At 44.4% G+C, this 22673-nt stretch overlaps 1 protein-coding gene across 9 annotated transcripts in view; it reads left to right on the top strand.

Annotated features, from left to right (window-relative positions):
• LOC140395751 (sentrin-specific protease 2-like) overlaps window positions 1-22673 on the top strand; it is a 117859-nt gene that overhangs the window by 93871 nt on the left and 1315 nt on the right. For 4 of the 9 annotated variants that reach the window (XR_011936309.1, XM_072483930.1, XM_072483916.1 and 1 more), the window contains 2 exons: window positions 19148-19232; window positions 20917-21012. Coding sequence is in view for 5 of the 9 variants with exons in the window: in XM_072483930.1 (XP_072340031.1) it covers window positions 19148-19232; window positions 20917-21012 (181 nt within the window). In the remaining 4 variants the exon portion in view is untranslated. Of the gene's footprint in view, window positions 1-3153; window positions 3255-7860; window positions 8040-19147; window positions 19233-20916; window positions 21013-22673 lie in introns of those variants that run through there. The other 5 variants (XM_072483935.1, XM_072483923.1, XR_011936294.1 and 2 more) reach the window with 4 other exon arrangements.

The raw sequence follows: 22673 nt of genomic DNA, 5'->3' as shown, positions 1-22673 counted from the left end.
GGATGGGGAAGGCCATTCAATCTGTCTTTTAAAAAACCTCTCCTATTGCAATATTTCTTTGGCTGTTAAATAATTAGAATAGAATCTCTGCAGTGCAGAAGGAGGCCATACGGCCCATTGAGTCTGCACCGACCCTCTGAAGGATCATCCTAACCTAGGCCCATAACCCCACCTAACCGGCATATCCTTAGATACAAAGGGGCAATTTGGCACGGCCAATCCACCGAACATGCACATCTTTAGACTGTGGGAGGAAACCAGAGCAAACCCACACAGCCACAGGGAAACGTGCAAACTCCACACAGTCATCCAAGGTCGGAATCAAACCCGGGTCCATGGCGCTGTGAAGCAGCAGTGCTAACCACTGTGCCACCATGCCGCCCTAGGGTTTTTCTAAGGTTTCTTAATCTTCACTCAGACAGCTGTTCCATGTCGTGATCATACTTTGTATCCCTTTCTGATACCAGTTTTAAATTCATTTTTTATCTCGGAACTGGAGACTTCTTGACCTTTCACAATTTAATTTCTATATCATTTTTTGTTATCTTGTGTACTCCTGTAAGGTTACTTTCTTTCAAAACTGAAAAGTCCAGGTTTCCTCAGTCTTTCTTCACACTAGAGATCAATCCTGTGGCCCTTCAGTGCTTGAATAAGATCATACTGAAGTACAATGTAGTTTCAGCATGACTTTACTCATGTGATTTAACTAAAAATCAACATTCCATTTTCAACACCAATAAATTGCTATGGCAAAGGATTGGACCACTTAAGGACAGTGGGGGGCATCTATGTGTTGAGCCAGAGGACATGGACGAGGTACTAAATGAGTACTTTGCATCAGTGTTCACCAAAGAAAGGGACTTTGTGGAAGAAGATTCTTGGGTAGGGTGTGTGTGTGTGTGTGAACAGTCTGGATCATGTCAACATCGAAAAGGAGGAGGTATTGGGTCTTTTAAAAGATATTAAGGTAGACAAGTCTCCTAGGCCGGATGGGATTTACCCCAGAATACTGAGGGAAGCAAGGGAGGAAATTGCTAGGGCCTTGACTGACATTTTGTATCCTCATTGGCTACAGGTGAGATCCCAGAGGACTGGAGAATAGCCAATGTGGTTCCGCTGTTTAAGAAAAGTAGCAGGGATAATCCTGGAAACTATAGGCTGTTGAGCCTCACGTTGGTAGTAGGTCAATTATTGGAGCGAATTCTCAGGGACAGTATTTATACCCATTTGGAAACAAATGGATTCATTTGCGATAGACAGCATGGTTTTGTGAAGGGCAAGTCATGCTTCACTAACTTGATTGAGTTTTTGAGGAGGTGACAAAGATGATTGATGAGGGGAGGGCGGTGGATGTTGTTTACATGGACTTCAGTAAAGTCATGGCAGACTGGTACAAAAGGTGAAGTCACACGGGATCAGAGGTGAGGTGACAAGATGGTTACAGAACTGGCTGGGTCACAGAAGGCAGAGGGTAGCAGTAAAAGGGTGTTTTTCTGAATGGAAGGTTGTGACTAGTGGTGTTCCACAGGGATCTGTGCTGGGGCCTCTGTTGTTTGTAGTGTACATAAACGATTTGGAGGACAAAGTAGTCGGTCTGATTAGTAAGTTCGCGGATGACACCAAGGTGGGTGGAGTGGCAGATAGTGTTGAGGAGTGTCAGAAGATACAGCAGGACATAGATAGGTTGGAGACTTGGGCAGAGAAATGGCAAATGGAGTTTAATCCGGACAAATGTGAGGTAATGCATTTTGGGAGGTGTAACATAGAGAGGAAGTATACTGTAAGTGGCAAAATTCTTGGGAATATAGAAAATCAGAGAGATCTGGGCTTGCATGTCCACAGATGTTTGAAGGTGGCAGTACAAGTGGACAAGGTAGTCAAGAAAGCATACAGAATGCTTGCCTTCATTGGACGGGGCATCGAGTATAAAAACTGGCAAGTCATGCTACAGTTGTATAGAACCTTGGTAAGGCCGCACTTGGAGTATTGCGCACAATTCTCCAATAGCCACACTACCAGAAAGATGTGGAGGCTTTGGAGAGTGTGCAGAGGAGGTTTACCAGGATGTTGCCTGGTCTGGAGTATGCAAGCCCAGATCTCTCTGATTTTCTATATTCCTAAGAGTTTTGCCATTTACAGTATACTTTCTCTATGTTACACCTACCAAAATGCATTACCTCACATTTGTCCGGATTAAACTCCATTTGCCATTTCTCTGCCCAAGCCTCCAACCTATCTATGTGGAGAGGCTGAATAGACTCGGACTGTTATCATTAGATAGACAGAGGTTGAGGGGTGTCCTAATAGAGGTCTACAAGATTATGAGGGTCATGGATAGAGTGGATGGGCAGGCACTCTTTCCCTGGGTGGAGAGGTCAGCCACCAAGGGGCATAGGTTTAAAGTCCGTGGAGTCAAGTTTAGAGGAGATGTGCGAGGCAGGGTTTTTACGCAGAGGGTGGTGATTGCCTGGAACGCGTTGCCAGGGGTGGTTGTGGAAGCAAATACATTCATGGCGTTCAAAAGGCATCTTGACAAACACACAGATAGGATGTGTTTAGAGGGATACGGCACAAGGAAGTGCTGAGTGTTTTGGCAAAGGTTGATATGACCGGTACAGGCTTGGAGGGCCAAAGGGCCTGTTCCTGTGCTGTATTGTTCTTTGTTCTATTGTCCATTTTTGCTTCCTGTTTGCAATACTCTACACTTGTCTGTGATGAACAATATTTGCAATTGTTCTACCTCTGTTTAGTTCAATGTCTGTTAACTATTTATCCTCCAATTCTACAAGTCTTCATCCTTTGATATCATTTACATATTTGATCATTAAGTCTTCCATGTCGGGCGGCACGTGGCGCAGTGATTAGTACTGCTGCCTATGGCGCTGAGGACCCAAGTTCGAATCCCAGCCCTGGGTCACTGTCCATGTGGAGTTTGCACATTCTCCTCTTGTCTGCGTGGGTTTCGCCCCCACAACCCAAAGATGTGCAGGTTAGGTGGATTGGCCATGCTAAATTGCCCCTTAATTGGAAAAAAAAAATTGGATACTCTAAATTTTAATTTTTAAAATGTCTTCCATGTCATTGATGCAAGTTAGAAATGGTGACCTAGACATTATTGCGAGTCTTATCATAACATTGTTGTTATCAACACAGCCTCAAAGGGAGAGGTACAAAGTGCCCTGGATTTTGAGCATTGGACCTCATCAGAATGTAGTTGGACCTTGCAATAGGAACAGGTACCTTTTAATTTTAAGGTATGTGATTGGGTTGGATTGTGGCGATTTTACCTTGGAGATTGTGATCGGGTTTGGTGGGCGATTGATAGGAATATCACAGGCCCCAAGAGATCAGTGGGGAAGAAATTGGAAGTGCTGTAGGGGGTGGGGTTGCAAAATCACACACCTTGAGGTTACTGTTTGGGGAATAAGGTAAAAACATAGAAAATAGGAGCAGGATAGACCATATGATCCCTCAAAACTGGCAATCATGGCTGGACTTTGGCTTCAACTCCACATTCTTGACCATTCCCCATGATTACCTGAGAGTCCAAACATCTGTCTATCCCAGTTTTAAATATGCTCAATGATGGAACATCCACAGCCTGCTGCAATAGATAATCCTCTCAGTAAAGAAATGTTTCCTGATCTCAGTCCTAAATGTTTAGCTTCTTATTGTGAGACTGTGCCTCTGTGTTCCAGATCCCTCATCCAGGGGCAACGGCTTCTTGGTGTCTACCCTGTCAAGCCCCTTCAGAACTTCTATTTTTAAATGAGATCGCGTCTCGTTCTTCTCTCAGTAAAGAACTAAACCCAGTTTACTCAGCCTCTCAATAAAGGACAACTTTCAGATCCCAAAAATCAATTTAGTGAACGAACACTGTACCACCTCCTATGAAAGTATATCCTTCCTTAAATATGGAGGCTAAAACTGCCCACAGTATTCTAGGCGTAGCCTCACCAACCCCACACAATTGTAGCAAGATTTCCATATTTTTGTACTCCAATCCTCTTGCGATTAACGGTCAGTATTTAATTCACTTTCCTAATTGCTTGCTGTGCTTGCATGCCAACTTTCTGTGTTCCTTGAACAAGTCGACCCAAGTCTCTCTGGGCATCAACATTTAGAAGTTTCATGCCTTTTAAAAATATTCTGCTCCTGCTACCGAAGTGAGTAACTTCCCACTACACCACATTATACTCCATCTGCCATCTTGTTGTCCACTCACTTAATTTGTCATATCTCTTTGCACACTCTTTGTGTTTTCCTTTCAGCTTGCATTCCCACCGAGCTTTGTATCATCAGCAAAATTGGGTACATTACTCTTGGTCTACTGACCTAAGTCATTAATATAGATTATAATAGACCTGACTGTTCTATCACCGCATTAGTTACAGACTGCCAATTTAAAAATGATCCATTTATTTCTACTTTTCGCTTCCTGTCCATTAGCCAATTTTCCATCCATGCTAATAAATTATCACCGACTCCATGAACTCCTATCTTACATATTAACCTTTTGTGTGGCACCGTTACAAATCCAGTAGACTGCATCTACTGGTTCCCCTTGCATCCCCACTAGTTCCATCTACAATCTGGCAAACATGATTTACCTTTCGTAAGACCGTGTTGACTTTGACCATATCATTGTTTTCTCAGTGCACTATTAGGATCTTCCTGAATAATGGATTCCAGCATTTTCCTGACAACTGATGCTAGATTAACAGGCCTGTGGTTCCTGGTTTTCTCTCTCCCTTTTTTCTTGAATTCTTGAATAACATTTGCTAACTTCCAATCTGATGAGAATGTTCTAGAACCGAGAATTTTTTTATTTATTTTTTAAATCCACCATCTCTGCAGCTACCTCTTTTAGAACCTTAAGTTGTAGGCCATCATGTCCAGGGGATTTCTCAGCTTTTAGACCCTTAAGCTTTTGCGTACTTTTTCTACTCTGATACTAATTCACAGAATCACAGAATTGTTATGGTGCAGAAGGAGGCCATTTGGCCCATCATATATACACCAGCTCTCCAAACAAGCATTATGGCTTAGTGCCACTCCCCTACTTTTTCACCATATCCCTGCGCATTGTTTCTATTCAAGAAATCATCTAGTGCCCTTTTGAATGCTTCAATTGAACCTGCATCCACCACACTTCCAGGAAGTGGATTCCAGACTCGAACCACTCACAGTGTGAAAAGTTTTTTCTCACATCACATTTGCTCCTATTGCAAGTTACCTTGAATCTGTGCCCTCTCATTCTTGATCCTTTTACAAGTGGGGAAAGTTTCTCCCTATCTGCCCTGTCCAGCCCCTTCATGATTTTGAACATCTCTATCAAATCTTCACTCAGCCTCCTTCTGTCCAAGGAGGCCAGTCTATCCTCATAACTGAAGTTTTAGATCTCTAGAACCATTCTTGGAAACCTCTTCTGCACTCTCTCCAATGCGTTCACATGGGCAGCACGGTAGCATAGTGGTTAGCACAATGGCTTCACAGCGCCAGGGTTCCAGGTTCGATTCCCGGCTTGGGTCACTGTCTGTGCGGAGTCTGCACATTCTCCCTGTGTGTGCGTGGGTTTCCTCCGGGTGCTCCGGTTTCTTTCCACAGTCCAAAGATGTGCAGGGGTAGGTGGATTGGCCATGATACATTGCCCTGTGTACAAAAAAGGTAAGGTGGGGTTACGGGGATAGGGTGGAAGTGTGGGGATAGGGTGGAGGTGTGGGCTTAGGTAGGGTGCTCTTTCCAAGGGCCGGTGCAGACTCGATGGGCCGAATGGCCTCCTTCTGCACTGTAGATTCTGTGATTTAATCTGTGATTTAATCCTTCCTGTAGTGATGTGCCCATAGCTGTAAGCAATACTCCAGCTGAGGTCTAACTAGTATCTTGTATACATTTAGCATAACCTCCTTGCTTTTGTACTCTATGCTCCTAATTTAAAAGCCCAGTATACATTGTGCTTTATTAACTGCTCTCTTGACCTGTCCTGCCGCCTTCAATGATTTATGGATATTAACACCCAGGCTCCTCCTGCATCCCTTGTAGAATTGCTTTAAGTCCCTTACTCTTATTAGCCTATCGATTACCCTCTATTTCTGATGTGTAATTTGTGAGTTGAAAGCACAGATTGTAACATATGAGTTTGATGTATTTGCTGTTACAGAAACCTGGTTGCTTGGTGAGCAGGACTGGGTGCTCAACGTTCCAGGGTATACAATGTTCCCAAAGAACAGGTCAAAGGGGAAAGGAGGTGGGGTTGCTTTGTTAATCAAGGAATTTTTCAGAGCAGTGCTGAGCTGTGATATAAAGGCAGTGGATAGTGATGTAGAATCGGTTTGGGTTGAAATCATAAATCGCAAGGTTGGGAGTCATTTAAGACACACAAAATGTGACCTCTCAAGAGGTCAGAGCATAAATGGGGAAATAAGAAGGGCATGTTTGACGGGAATTGCAATTATGATGGGAGTTTCAATCTGCATATTGATGGGACAAACCAAACCATTGGAGAAGGATTTGTGGAGTGTATCAGAGATTGCTTTTTATTTTATTTAAATATGTTTATTGAAGTTTTACATAATAGCAAACAACCAACTAAAACACAAGAATGCAAAATTTACAAACAACAGCAAAAAAAACAATTGACTTAAACACTATACCTGAAACCCCCCCATCAACAGACAGTGTCTAGATCCTTAAAAAAGGGAAAAGCTGGTGCCATCTCGGGTAGAACCTCTCCACTGAACCCCTGAAGGTGAATTTCATTTTCTCCAAATGTAAGAAGAACAATAAGTCTCCCAACCAGCCAAAGACACTGGGTGGACTGGGAGACTTCCAACCAAGCAATATCCACCTCCAGGCTATCAGTGAGGCAAAGGTGAGAATGCCCACCTCTACCCCAGAGTGGATCGCAGGTGAACCCAAAACCCCCAAATGGTTACCAATGGACATGGGACTAATTCCAAATTGAGTATCGCCGACATGGTGCTGAAAAAGGAAGCCCATAAACTGGCGAGTTTGGGACAGGACCAAAACGCATGAGTATGGTCAGCCGGGATAAGCGAACAGTGATCACCTCCATCTTCAATGTTTGGAAAAACCCGCTGCTCCTCGCCTTTGTCAGGTGCGTCCTATGCAACACCCTGAACTGAATTAGGCTCCCGGCTCCTGTCAAGGGCCTCCCTTCAAACCTCGCTAGTAAGTACAGCGCCCAACTCACTCTCCCATTATGCCCTTACCCTGTTTGGTGGGGAAGGATCAGATGAAAGAATATGGCCATATATGCCTTAGATAGCCCTCTTGTCAGGCCATGCCAAGGATAACATACTATTCAGCAAGAAGGAAGGTGGAGCCAGAGAAAAGAAGGGAAAGCCGGACAAGCGGGATCGTGCGTTTGTGACTGACAAAAAAAGGCGAAAGTTGGGTAGCTGAAAATTGCCCGCCAACTCTGTAAAATTGGTAAACCTCCTCTCCACGAATAGGTAACCAAATGCCCAATCCTCTTCACTTTCCACGATTTATATATTGGGTCCAATCTAGAGGGTAAGACGAGGTCATTATTACAGATAGGGGCCAGTGAAGACAGGGAAAGGAATTTAAGATGCTGTCAAAACTGTTTCTAGGGGGCAGCACGGTGACGCAGTGGCTTAGCTCTGCTGCCTCACGGCACTGAGGTCCCAGGTTCGATCCCGGCTCTGGGTCACTGTCTGTGTGGAGTTTGCACATTCTCCCCGTGTTTGCATGGGTTTCACCCCCACAACCCAAAGATGTGCAGGCTAGGTGGATTGGCCACGTTAAATTGCCCCTTAATTGGAAAAAATGAATTGGGTACTCTAAATTTATATTTTTTTTAAAAACTGTTTCTAGATCTTAAGAGAGGAGACCACCCAGGGTTCAAGGAAAAGCTAGCAGGAGAAAGAGGCAATGACGCAGAAACTATGGCAAGGAGAGTAGTGCAGGAGCAAGCATCCATTTGGCCCCAAACGGAATCGGGATCACTTATCCACAATAAACAATTTTGAATATTGACAGCCCAGTAAAAAACAGTAAGTTTGGGAGGGCCAAGCCCTCTCCCCACGTTCTCCCCATGTCTGCGCGTGTTTCCTCCGGGTGCTCCGGTTTCCTCCCACAGTCCAAAGACGTGCAGGTTAGGTGGATTGGCCATGATAAATTGCCCTTAGTGACCAAAAAAAAGGTTAGGAGGGGTTATTGGGTTACGGGGATAGGGTGGAAGTGAGGGCTTAATGGGTTGGTGCAGACTCGATGGGCCGTATGGCCTCCTTCTGCACTGTATGTTCTATGTTCACTGCCCATCTATCTGGAGTAGAACGCTGCGATTCTGGGATTACTCGCCCAAATAAAAGCATATATCAATTTATTAACCTTAATAAAGAAGGATTTGGGCAGAAAAATGGAGACACATTGAAATAAAAATAAAAACCTTGGGAATACATTAATTTTTATTGTTTGAATCCTATCTGCCAAAGATAGAGGAAGGTTTTTCCACCTCTGTAGGTCTGTTTTAACATTATTGGTCAGGTTCGAGTAATTCAATTCGTGAAGTGAAACCCAATTGTGCGTTGCGCTGACCCTCAAATAAAGGAAACGTGGGGTAACGAGGTGGAAAGGTAATATGCCTAAATGGACTTGCCTTCCAGGGAGGTTGACCAGAAAATTTTCACTCTTACCTAGATTGAATTTATAGTCCGAGAAGGAACCGCAGGTATTAAGTGTCTTCGTTATGCCGTCGATGGACGGAGTTGGGTCTGTAATATATAAAAGTAGATCATCTGCGTAAAGAGATACCCGATCGTCCACCCTGTTCCGATTAATACCCCCTCCATCGACGAGAGGTCCTCAAGGCTATAGATAGTTGCTTTATTGCCAGGGCGAGTAAAAGTGAAGAAAGTGGGCAGCCCTGCTTCATCCCCCTATTCAAGGGGAAGTAGTTTGAATAATAATGTTTATGTGAACGCTGGCCATGGGGGTATTATATAACAAGAGGCTCCAAGAAGCAAATTTGTGGCCAAATCCAAATGTTCTGAGAATCTCAAAGAAATGTTCCCACTCCACACTGTCAAATACTTGCTTAGCGACAAGAGAAACTATCACCTCGGGTTCAGGTGCAAGGGAGAAGGAAAGAATGACAATTCAACGGTGACGTATATTGCCAGCCCTTTACAAAGCCTATTTAGTTCCAAAGCATCTTATAAGAGCTACTAAAAGGAATTATGAAAAGAAACTTGCAAGGACATCAAAAACAATACGAAGAAATGTTATAATTATGTAAAGGGAAAGTGGGTGATGATGAGCAATGTAAGCCCACTGAGAGATGAAATTGGAGATATTGGGCATGATCTACTGGCTGCGTCCCGCCAGGATTGGAGCGCAATGTGACCGGTAGATACCAGGAGAGGCCTTCCCCAGAATTCCCGACAGCGGTTATGCCTTGCGGGGTCTTACCAGATCCCATGAGGTGTCGCAATCTGGATTCTGCCCAAATGGTCAGGACCAAAGTATCACTCGCTTAAGTGGGTTTGAAAACCCACTTAAGCGAGCTGACGTCAGATCCAACGGCCTCCCGACGTCGAACGGCCTTCCCATGGAGACCCCAGCTGGGCACCGTTCAGTACTGGTCCACACAAACATTGACCAGGTGGAACGGTTCCCAGGGGTCTCCCCCAGGCCTTTGGCAGCCTGGGAAATCAGGGACAGGGAAGAGTGGCACCCTGGCTCGCTCTCACTCTCTCTCTCTCTCTCTCTCTGGCACCTGGGCACCTAGCAATGGAAGCCTGGCACCTTGGCACTGCCACCATGGTACTGATGAGGTGCCTGGGGAGCAGTACCAGGGTGGCTCTGCCAAGGATTAGGGCCTGATTTATGCCCATGAAAGGAGGGACATGGGGGCGGGGGGGGGGGGGGGGGGGGGGGCGGTTATAGGCTTGTAAGAGGGGCCACTGGAAGGCTGGGGGAGTGAAGGGTGGGGGTCATGGAAGGGGGTGTCCTCAGAGGCCCCATAGCAGGGTATCATCACTTGAGAGGGGGTGTGGGGTAATGCCCATGTGTGTGGGGGGTGACATAGCCCCTGGGTGGAGGTGTGGGGGACCCTCCAGGCGAATTCGAGATCGGGCCACATTTTGAAAATGGTGACCTGATCTCTGAGGAGCCGATCTGGCCAGTGAGTTTAGCTCCCCAGTGTTGAAAATAATTCTGAAGTGTGGGCTAAACCAGTGAGAAACTCCCCAGGGCCCCAAAAAGTGACTAAGTGTGGTTAGATAGTGGTGGGCAACTCGCCAACAGAGCCAGCGGGAAAGCCCACCACAAATGACACTTAGAAGCTTCTGCGATAGATTGCGCATTAAATTGCGGCTAGATAGCAGTCAGGAACTCGCCGACAGCCGGGGAGAAACTCCCCGCCAAATTCGCCCAAAATTACAGTTTTTTCAGTTAAATCGTGCCCATTGTCAGTGATAATAGGGGAGTGGAACACATGTTGAACAATTGCTTTGCCTCAGTATTTACAGTAGAAAAGGAGGATGATAACTTGCCAGAAGTCCTGAAAAAATTAATAGTCAATGGAGGACTGGAACTTATACAATTAATACAAGTACTGCATCACTAGCTAGGAAATTAATGGAACTAAAGAGTGACAAATTCCCAGGATCTTTTGGTTTCCACCCGAGGGTGTTAAAAGAGGTAGGGGCACACTTGGGGCACATTGGAGATTCCCTAACTATAATCTTCCAGAGTTCCCTAGATTCAGGAGTAGCCCCTCTGGATTGGAAAATGGCACATATCACTCCACTTTTTAAGAAGGGCGAAAGGGGAAAACCAGGGAATTTCCGACCAGTTCGCCTAACTGTGGTGGGAGAATTGCTGGAATTTATTATCAGGGATGGGACAACTGAACACCTTGAAAAATTTTGCTCGATGAGGGAGAACCAGCATAGATTTATGAGGGGAACGTCATGCCTGACTAATCTTATTGAGTTTTTTGAAGAGGTGACTATGGTAGTGGACAGGGGAATGACTATGGATGTCATTTATCTGGACTTCTAGAAGACATTTGGTAAAGTCCCACACAAGAGACTGTTAACTAAGGTAGAAGCGCACAGAGTTGAAGGCAAATTATTGGCATGGTGAGGAAATTGGTTGAATGTTAGGCGACAGAGAGTGGGGATAATTGGTATTTATTCTAATTAGCAGGAGGTGACTAGTGGTGTACTACAGAGATCTATGATGGGCCCTCAATTATTCGCACTATTCATTAATGACTTGGATAATGGCATAGAAAGTCATATATCCAAATTTGCAGATGATACAATGTTCGGTGGCATTGTAGATAGCCGAGATGATAGCATAAAATTGTAAGGCGATATTGACAGACTAGGTGAATGGGCAAAATTGTGGCAGATGGAATTTAATGTAAGCAAGTTGAGGTTATCCATTTTGGACCAAAAATTTTGAGCGGAATACTTTTTAAATGGAAAGAGGTTAGGCACAGTGGATGACCAAAGAGACTTGGGTGGGGGTGGGGGCGGGGGTTGGTTTCAGGTGCATAGATCCTTAAAATGCCAGGAACAAGTGCAGAAAATAATCAAAAATGCTAATGGAATGCTAGCCTTTCTATCTAGAGGATTGAATATAAAGACGCAGCGGTTATGGTGTAGCTATACAACACCCCGGTTACTGTGAGTAGTTCTGGGCACCACACCTTAGGAAGGATATCTTGGTTGGGGGGGGGGGGGGGGGGGGGGGGGGGAACATAGGTTTTTGAAAATGATACCTGGATTACAGTGGTTGAGTTATGAAGAGGGTATACTCAAATTAGACCTGTTTTCACTAGAATTTAAAAGGTTAAGGGGTAATTTGATTGAAGTATTCAAGACATTGACAGGGGAAGTTAGGGTAGATAAAGGTAGACTATTTCCACTGGTTGGAAATTCTAAAACTAGGGGGCATAGGGTTAAAATTAGGGCTAGACCATTCAGGGTGGTAGAGGTTTGGAATTCTTTCCCACAATAAGCAGTTGAAGCTAGGTCAGTTGTTAGGGCGGCACGGTAGCACAGTGGGTAGCACTGTTGCTTCACAGCACCAGGGTTCCAAGTTCGATTCCTGCTTGGGTCACTGTCTGTGCGAAGTCTGCACGTTCTCCCTGTGTCTGCGTGGGTTTCCTCCGGGTGCTCCAGTTTCTTCCCACAAGTCCCTAAGGACATGCTTGTTGGGTGAATTGGACATTCTGAATTCTCCCTCTGTGTACTGAACAGGCGCCGGAGTGTGGCGACCAGGGGCTTTTCACAGGAACTTCATTGCAGTGTTAATGTAAGCCTACTTGTGACAATAATAAAGATTATTATTATAATTTTAAATCTGAGATAGATAGATTTTGGTTAAGCAAAAATATTAAGGGATATGGACCAAAGTAAGGTATATGGAGTTAGGTCACATGATCTCATTGAATGGCAGGACAGGCTCGAGGAACTAAATGACCTACTCCTGTTCTCATGTTTGAACCTCCAAAATTATACTGGGAAGGCAAAGCTCCAACCGGAGCGCCAGAACCTTTACAAGGAGCCTAACATCCACGTTTAAAAGCGAGATGGGTTGGTGAGAACCCCATTTGCTCGGGTCCTTAATGGGCAAGGAAATAGAGGTCTGCATAAGGGTCAGAGGCAATGAACCCCTGGATAGGGACTCATTAAACATACCTAATAACAAAGGTGAGCGATTGCTTTTTAGAGCAGTAGGTTGTGGAACCTACCCAGGAACAGGCTATTTTAGCTTTGGTTTTGTGTAATGAAGAAGGATTAATAAGAGATGCTATAGCTAAGGGTCCCCTCGGGGGTAGTAACCACCATATGATAGAATTCCAGATACAGTTTGAAGTGAACGCCATAGGTCCAAAACCAGTGTCTTCAATTTATATAAGGGCAATTATAATGGTATGAGGGAGGAGTTGTGGCAGCATGGTGGCACAGTGGTTAGCACTGCTGTCTCACCGCACCAGGGACCCGGGTTTAATTCTGGCTTCAGGTCACTGTTTAGCAAAAGACTAAAATGCTCGTAAGAAGGGAAAAAAATAATTTTGAGAGAGAACTTGAATGCAATATTTAAACATACAGTAAGAATTTCTCTGGCTTTATAGATAGGAAGCAGACGGCTAAGGTAAATGTGGGACCTCGACTGAACGAGGCTGGTGAATTATTAACAGCAAACAAAGAAATGGCAGATATGTTAAATAAACATTTTGCTCGGTCTTCACCATGGAAGACATTGCAAATGTCCCTAAGATATCAGATGGACTGATTTCAAATAACATGGTAGAACTTATAGAAATCCCAATCACAAGGATTAGAGTATTAGAGAAACTCAAGGGGCTAAAGGTGGACAAGTCACCAGGACCCGACAAACTGCAGACTAGGGTTTTAATGGAATTGGCTGCAGAGATCGTGGATCCTTTGGTGGAAATTCTTCATAACTCGCTAAATTTCTAGAGGGTCCCAGAAAAATGGAAAACAGCCAATGTGACTCTCTTGTTCAAAAAGGAAGAAAGGCAGAAGACAGGGAACTATCGGCCAGTTCGTTTAACATCTGTTAGTTTAATACCTGTTATTGACAAGACGCTAGAGCCAATAATCTCAAAGAGGAAATATCTAATCATTTAAGAAAGCTGAATATAATAAAACCTAGTCAGCATGGTTTTAAGGGAGCAGCATGATGGCACAGTAGTTAGCACTGCTGCCTCACAGCGCCAGGGACCTGGGTTCAATTCTGACCTTGGGTGACTGCCTGTGTGGAGTTATCAGGTTCACCCCATGTCTGTGTGGGTTTCCTCCGGGTGCTCCGGTTTCCTCCCACGATCCAAAAATGTACAGGTTAGGTGGATTGGCCATGATAAATTGCCCCTTAGTGTGGGAGTGTGGGCCTAAGTAGGATATTCATTTGGAGGGTCCATGTAGACTCGATGGGCCAAATGACCTCCTTCTGCACTGCAGGGATTCTATGATGAAAGGTAAATCATGTTTGACAAATTTGCCTGAATTCTTTTGAGGATGTAACAAGGAGAGTAGATAATGGGGAACCTGTAGATGTAGTGTATTAAGATTTCCCAAAGGCATTTAACAAGATGACGCACAAGAGGCTGGCGCATAAAGTAAAAGCCCAAAGAATTGGAGGAAGCATGTTAGCATAGATTGAAACTGGAGAGTTGGAATAAATGGATCCTTTTCAGATGGAAAGATGTAACTTGTGGAGTATCACAGGGATCAGTTCTTGACCTGAGGAAGGAACAGACGGTAAGATTTCCAAATTTGCCGATGATACAAAAATAGGTGGATGGGCATGTTGTGATGAGGATAGGGATTCTGCAATGTGATATAGATAGATTGGGTGAGAATCTGGCAAATGGAGTTTAATGTGGAGAAGTGTGAGGCCACGCACTTCAGTAGGAGGAATCAAAAGGCAGATTATTATCTAATTGAATAGAGACTGCTGTTAAGTAAAGCACAGAGAAATCTAGGTTGTCTAGTGCATGAATTAGAAAAAGCTAGCAGGCAGGTTCACCAAGTAGTTAATAAGGCAAACAGCATTTTGGCCTTTATTGCAAAAGGGTTGGAGTTTAAAAATAGGGAGGTTTGATGCAACTATACAGGGTGTTGATGAAGCCTCACCTGGAATACTGCATACAGTTTTGGTCCCTTACCTAAAAAAGGATATAGTAACATTGGAGGCAGTCAATAGGAGGTTCGCCAGGCTAATTCCTGGGATGACAGTGTTGTCCTATCAAGAAAGACTAAATGGTCTCGCTCTGTATTCCTTGGAGTTTAGAAGAGTGAGGGGTGGGCGGCATGGTGGCACAGTGGTTAGCACTGCTGCTGCACGGCACCAAAGCCCCAGGTTCGATCCCAGTCCTGGGTCACTGTCTCTGTGGAGTTTGCACATACTCCCTGTATCTATGTGGGTCTCACCCCCACAACCCAAAAGATGTGCAGGGTAGGTGAATTGTCCATGCTAAATTGCCCCTTAATTGGGGACAAAATAATTGGATACCAAAATTTTTTAAAAAGTGAAGGGTGACCTTATTCAAACATATAAGATCCAGAAGGGGCTTGACAGGGTAGATGGTGAGATGTTTTCGTTAGTGGGAGAGTCTGGAATAAGGGGACATAGCTACAGGGTAAAAGGCCAAGCATTTAAAACCGAGGTGAGTGGAAATTTCTTCTCGCAGAAGGTGTTGAATCTCTGAAATTCTCTACCCCTGGCCCTGAGGGTGGTGAAGGCGTTATCATTAGAAGTATTTAAAGTGGAGGTGGATAAATCTTTGATATTTTGAGGAAAAGAGGGCTATGGGGAAATGGCACAGAAAAGGAGTTGAGGCCGGCATAGATCAACCATGATTGTATGGAATGGTGGGCAGGTTTGAAGGGCCTGGTGGCCAACTCCGGATCGGTGCTGGGACCACAACTTTTCACAATATACATTAACAATTTGGAAGAAGGAACTGAAGGCACTGTTGCTAAGTTTGCAGATGATTACATTACATAGGTGTAAAGATTTGTAGAGGGACAGGTAGTATTGACGAAGCAGGGGGGCTACCGAAGGACTTGGACAGGCCAGGTGAGTGGGCAAAGAAGTGGCAGATGGAATACAATGTCGAAAAGTGTGACGTTGTGAACTTTGGACGGAGGAACGGAGATATTGACTATTTTCTAAATGGGGAAATGCTTCGGAAATCAGAAGCACAAAAGGGACTTGGGACTCCTTGTTCACAATCCTCTTAAGGTTAACATGCAGGTTCAACCGGCAGTTAGGGAGGCAAATGCAATGTTAGCATTCATGTCAAGAGGGCTAGAATACAAGAGCAGGCTGTATAAGGCTCTGGTCAGACCCCATTTGGAGTATTGTGAGCAGTTGTGGGCCCCGTATCTAAGGAAGGATGTGCTGGCCTTGGAAAGGGTCCAGAGGAGGTTCACAAGAATGTTCCCTGGAATGAAGAGCTTATCGTATGAGGAACGGTTGAGGACTCTGGGTCTCGTTGGAGTTTAGAAGGATGAGGGGGATCTTATTGAAACTTACAGGATACTGCGAGGCCTGGATAGAGTTGACGTGGAGAGGATGTTTCCACTTGTAGGAAAAACTAGAAGTGGAGGACACAATCTCGGACTAAAGGGACGGTCCTTTAAAACCAAAATGAGGAGGATTTTCTTCAGCCAGAGGGTGGTGAATCTGTGGAACCCTTTGCAGCAGAAGGCTTTGGAGGCCAAATCACTCAGCATCTTTAAGACAGAGATAGATAGGTTCTTGATTAATAAGGGGATCAGGGGTTATGGGGAGAAGGCAGGAGAATGGGGATGAGAAAAATATCAGCCATGATTGAATGGCGGAGTAGACTCGATGGGCCGAGTAGCCTAATTCTGCTTCTATGTCTTGTGGTTCTTGTGTAATTTGTGTTTTCTACTGTGAAGACAGACACAAAACATTTGTTCAACATCTGCCATTTCCTCATTCCTATGATAATTTCTCTGCTTCTGAAGGACCAATTGTTTTTAGCTTCTCCTTTTCATATATTTTTAAAAGCACGGCAAGAAAATCGCAGACCTCAGGAGTACTATTTGACGGATTGGCTAGGAAGATAACAGATGTCAGAGTGCTGTCAGAGATCAGGCAGGAAGATAGCAGACCTCTGGGAATACTGTCATGGGAGGTCAGAACTGCTCTGGTTTTCCTTTACCAAGATGGTGTTTCGCATGATTCATGGCAGAAGTATGTGTGGACATCAGGCACCAAACAGCGCCTGTAGCACCAAACAATGGACTCTACCAATTCTGCACCCAGTATTCCTCAATTCTCACTTGCTGCTGTGGTAAATTACTGTGCATAGATTAAGTAGTTTCTTCCCCCATGGGAAGATGATTGTTTAGTTAGAAATGATTCCAACAGGCTACAGTAACAGTATTGACGGAACCTTGAGAAAAGGCACCTGCTTTGTGGACGTGGGCTTGGGAGAGCTAAAAAGAATCTGCACTGTAAATTAGAAAAAAGGGTGACTGTTCAAAAGGTAAAAAATTAGCTGATATCAGTAACACGTAATTGAATGATACAGACCAGGATAGTCCTGAGTCCAATACGTGTGGTGAGTTAGCTGGAATTAAAACAATTCTCAACACACCTTAAGCTGTTGGATGTTGAGTGGGTCAGAGTTTCAATCCCTTATGGCTACAGAATGACCTTCTGGTTCCTGGGGGCACTGGCACTAATACTGGGGAAAGTGAGATCTGTATTGTTGGGATGGTCTATATCCCAACAGTACTGGGGCTGATGTTCTAGTGAACGAATTAGCTGGGAAGTAGAATTTTAAACTAAACAGTGGGAGCAAGGGAAGAGAGAGAGGTACTGATATGGGAGATGATAAACCGTATTAGGAAGGGATGGGGAGTACAGATCCAAGAGTAAATCAACAGAAAAGGCTAGGCACTACGAAAATAATACAAAGGCAAAATTAAATGCTCTGTGGCTAGGCTCTGTACCTGGTCCGTGGCACTTTTGATTTGATTTGATTTATTCTTGTCACATGTATTCGTATACAGTGAAAAGCTCTCCCCAGGACCTGACTCACCTCTGTAATATAAACCTAAAATGTGAGGCCACATCTGGAGTATGTGCACAGTATTGGTCTCCTTATTTAAGAAAAAATATAAATATGTTAGAATCAGTTCAGAGACGGTTTACTCGACTAATTTCAAGAATGTGCGGGTTGTCTTATGAGGGAAGGTTGACGAGATTGGGTTTGTAACCACTAAAGTTTCGAAGAGTAAAAAGAAATTTGATTGAAACATTTAAGATCCTGTCGGGTATTGACATGGTGGATGAGGAGAGGATGTTTCCCCTTGTGGGAGAATCTAGAACTAGGGGTACTGTTTAAAAGTAAGAGGTTGCCCATTTATGACAGAGATGAAAAAAAATTCTCTTGTGTTTTTAGCCTCTGGAATTCTCTTCCTCAAAGACAACCAAAGCAGAGTCTTTGAATATTTTTAAGGCAGAGCTAGACAGATACTGATTAACACCCTTGACAGGTCATTGGGGGCAGGCAAGAATGTGGGGTTGAGGTTACAATTCAACCGTAGTGGGTCGGATCTCAAAAATGATGAGTCATAGTGCAGGAGGGAGATAGAGAACCTAGTGGCAGGTGCAATGACAACAATCTCTCCCTCAATGTCAGCAAAACTAAGGAGCTTGCCATCGACTTCAGGAAGCAAAGTATTGTACACTCCCCTGTCTGCATCAATGGTGGAGATGGTTGACAGCTTCAAATTCCTAGGTGTAAACATCACCAACAATCTGTCCTGGTCCACCCACGTCAACGCTACGACCATGAAAGCGCAACAGCACCTATACGTCCTCCAGAAACTAAGGAATTCGGCATGTCCACATTGACTCTTACTAACTATTACAGGTGCACCATAGAAAGCATCCTATCTGGCTGCATCACAGCCTGGTATGGCAACTGCTCAGCCCAAGATCGTAAGAAACTACAGAGAGTTGTGAACACAGCCCAGTCCATCACACAAACCTGCCTCCCATCCATTGACTCTGTCTACACCTCCCACTGCCTTGGGAAAGACCCTTCCCACCCGGGCTATTCTCTCTTCAAAACTTCTTCCATCGGGCAGAAGATACAAAATTCTGAGAACACGCACTAACAGATTCAAAAAACGCTTCTTCCCTGCTGTTACCAGACTCCTGAATGGCCCTCTTTAGATTGAACTGATCTCTAAATGTATCTTCTCTACTGTTGTAGCACTATATTCTGTATGCTTCACCCGATATCTATATATTTACATTGTTTATTTATCGTATGTCCTATGTTTTTCATGTATGGAACCATCTGCCTGGACTGCATGTAGAACAATACTTCTCTCTGTACCTTGGTACATGTGACAAATCTAAATCTAAACAATCAGATCATATTGAATGGTGGAGCAGGCTCGAAGGGCTAAATGGCCTACTCCTGCTCCTAATTCATATGTTCATATGTAACTATTGAGAACCAGGTGAAGTCAGCTGATCCCATATTGATGGTGTTTTTACAAATAGTGCTGGCAGACCACATTTAAGACTTTGTAACTTCTGATCTTTTTGTCATGTTTGATTTTAGACGATACCTACAAGAAGAAAGCAAAAACAAGAAAGGCCGGCACTTGGATTCCTCTGAGTGGATTCTCCGCAGTATGAGAGCTCATGTAATTACAAGCATTTTACATTGTTATATTACACAACTGACTGCCTGAAGATTCACATGGTTTTGTTAATATGAAACTGAACCTAAGAGGTACCAAATCCCAGGTTTAACTCGCAGTCACCATAGCTGGAAGCACACCTCACTTGGCCTCACTTTGTCTGGCAAGTAAGGAGGAAAATCAACACTGATTTATGATTCTGATTAGTATCCAGTAACATCTCTGCATACCTGATTAGGACAAAAATGGATGATGCTTCCTGTGGATGCAAAGACTGCTGAGATTCACTGTGACCTAAGACACACACAATGGTTAATAGATGTGGTACAGGCCTGATGCCTGAAGAACCATCATGGCTTTCATATAATAATTTAGGAATAACCCACAGTCATATTTAGAGCAATACGGACGGGATGGTGACGCAGTGGTTAACACTGCTGCCTCACGCACTGAGGACCCGGGTTCGATCCCGGGACACTGTCAGTGTGGAGTTTGCACATTCTCCCCATGTCTGCGCTGCGCCCCCCCAACCCAAAAGATGTGCAGGTAGGTGGATTGGCCACAGTAAATTGCTCCTTAATTGGAAACATTAAAAACTATATATTTAGAACAATCAAGATGCGTAGATCCTGTTTTACAGATTATCTTTTTGTTCCATTCTGTGATTGTAGTTAATTACTAAAATATTTTAAAATACATTCCGGGGCTGTGGGCATTGCTGGCTTGGCCAGCATTTATTTCTCACTCCTAATTGCCCCTGAGAAGGTGGTGGTGAGCTCCTGCCTTGAACCACTGCAGGCCATTGGGTGTGGGTACACCCAGTGAGTTCCAGGATCTTGACCCGGCGATATATTTCCAAGCCAGGATGGTGAGAGACTTGGAGGGAAACATCCAGGTGATGGTGTGCCCAGGTATCTGCGTCCAAGAGTATTGACCTGCTAGATGGTAGTGGTCATGTGCTTGGAAGGTGCTGTCTAAGAAACCTTGGTGACTCCCTACTGTGATGACTGGCCCAGTGACATTGTGACTAATGCACCGCCTCCCCTAAATCAGACAGGTGAGTGCAGAGTATTATTGAATGTCCTGCAGTTAAAACCAATGTAACAGTTTACCTGCAGTGAAGTGCAGGCAAAGTGGAAAATACTAGAAATACAGACCAGATGAAGAGAGCACAGATCACTATTTTGAGTGCAGACCTTATGGCCTTTCTCTGATTGCCGCACTGGAGAAGCAGCCTGATTTTCATCTCCATTGGTTTTAGTAGTTTAAAATGGAGTAGTTTAGATAAAGGCTGAAATGCCAGTTCTGCACCAGGCAACAGTTGAAAATCTATCCCATTCTGTCTATAGTTTGGCTCAAGAATGGTCCCCTGAAGTGCTTTTTTGCAATACCATCACAAAAATCCTATTAGCAGGCAAGAAGTGAAGTAACAATTAGTGATGTCCAAGCCTTTAAGTCTTTTAATTGGCAGACCAGCTAAACAATAAACAGAAACAATTTTGTTTAGTGTGGATGAAATGGAACTCTTGCATAATAAGTAGGAATTATTGAGTATAGATGAAGGAAAATTAAGAGTGCAGAAGTCTCAAATAAAACAAACTGAGTATGCCAAAAAATAAAAACAGGAAATGTACTTTGAGACCATGTTTAAAACAGAAATCATTTTAGCTTCTTTCTGTTCTGATAGGAAGTCCCACAGCAAATGAATGGAAGTGACTGTGGGGTATTTGTGTGCAAATATGCTGATTATATTGCAAGGGATGAGCAGATTACCTTTACCCAGGTACGGAATTATTCACGTTCATTTAAAGATTAAATTTTCTATTTATCAAGGTGGAAGTAATTGGGACTTTGTCAGTTGTAACAAGGCTGGGTGCAATAATCACGGCCAACATTAACTCCAGCCCCCAGCGCGGTGGCGCAGTGCTTAGCACTTCTGCCTCACGGTGCCAAGGACCATGGTTTGATCCTGGCCCCGGGTCACTGTCTGTGTGGAGTTTGCACATTCTCCCTTTGTCTGCTAGGATCTCACCCCCACAACCCCAAAAGATATGCAGGGTAGGTGAATTGGCCACACTAAATTGCCCCTCAGTTGGAAAAAAAGAATTGGCTTCTCTAAATTTAAAAAAAATTATTAACTCCAGCCCCCACTGTACAAGGCAACCATGTTTTCCCATATCATCCATTCTATGGCCTGACTGAGTTAGACTGGCAGTTTACTCCCAACTCACACCATGGACATTTGCCATGACCTATACCCATTGGCAACTGGATTAAGGTGATCAGATTTCATTTCATATAGGGAACTAGGAACTACTTTCACGCCATTAGTCTGTGTCAGTTTTGAACACGGGTACCAAAGGTGGAAGACTACTGCTTGGGCTTAGTATGTCCAGACAGGCCTGTAATCACTAGTCATTTGGATGCGATAAGTACAGAATATTCTCTGGATTAGTACCTGAGCTACATGCAATTTGCCATGGAGATAAGCAGATTGGAGCTGAAGGAGTGATGTTGGAAATAGGGGTTTCATTGGCTGCAGTATTGGGACCAAAGGGAATGTACAATTGGAAGTGGCTCCACCTGAACCAGGCTGGGAAGAGGATCCTGTTGGAAATGATAAATGGGCTGGCCAGAAGAACTTTAAAGTAGTTAATGTTTTGTAATTGAATTGGGTTTAATTTTATTAGGCATTACTTATGCCTCTTTAAATAGATTTACACTGAAACACTAGATTGGTAGGAGGTGCTTGCTTGTAATGTGTAATTAAATGCTTACAAAAGTGTGCAAAATTGGCTTGGGGTCTCATTTTAACCAACTGGCTTTCTGGAATAGAACTGGAAAAGAAAGGGCAGGGTTCCAGTGAAAAAGATAGAGGGCCGGATTCTCCATCCCTGCACACCCCAATTGCGTTATTCGATGGGACGGTGAATCAGGAATCGGGGCAAAATCAGGATCGACGGCGAATGTGATGCTCCGACCCACGGAATCAAGGTCCACGGCGTGCGTCAGCGGGAGCAGATGAATGAATGCAAATGGGCCTTCCGTAATTCTCTGGTCCCCGCGGATGAGAATTATGTGGGTGCTTGTGGTCTCTACCGCCCCGGTCCGCCACGCTGATAGAGCCCAACCGAGGGCCATCCCCCCCACAACAATGCATTGCCTGCCCACCCCCCACCCCTTTCCAGGAACCCCTGTAATAGGAAGACCCCCCCCCCATGACCCCTGTAATAGGGAGACTGCTCCCCAGGGTCTTCTGTAATAGGCGACCCCACCTCCCCCACCCAGGGATCCCTACAATAGGGAGGTACTCCCCCCCCCCCCCCCTCCCACAGGGACCCCTGTAAAAGGGGAAGGACCCCCCAGGGACCCCAATAATAGGGGGACCCCCCTGCCTAAAAGGACCCCTCCTTCAGAAAAGAGACCTCCTATCTGGAAGCTAGA

This window comes from Scyliorhinus torazame, chromosome 2 (assembly GCF_047496885.1).
Source record: "Scyliorhinus torazame isolate Kashiwa2021f chromosome 2, sScyTor2.1, whole genome shotgun sequence".
In the NCBI taxonomy this organism is placed as follows: Eukaryota; Metazoa; Chordata; class Chondrichthyes; order Carcharhiniformes; family Scyliorhinidae; genus Scyliorhinus; species Scyliorhinus torazame.
Note: the sequence above shows the minus strand (reverse complement) of the source record. Positions and strands in the feature narration are given on the sequence as shown.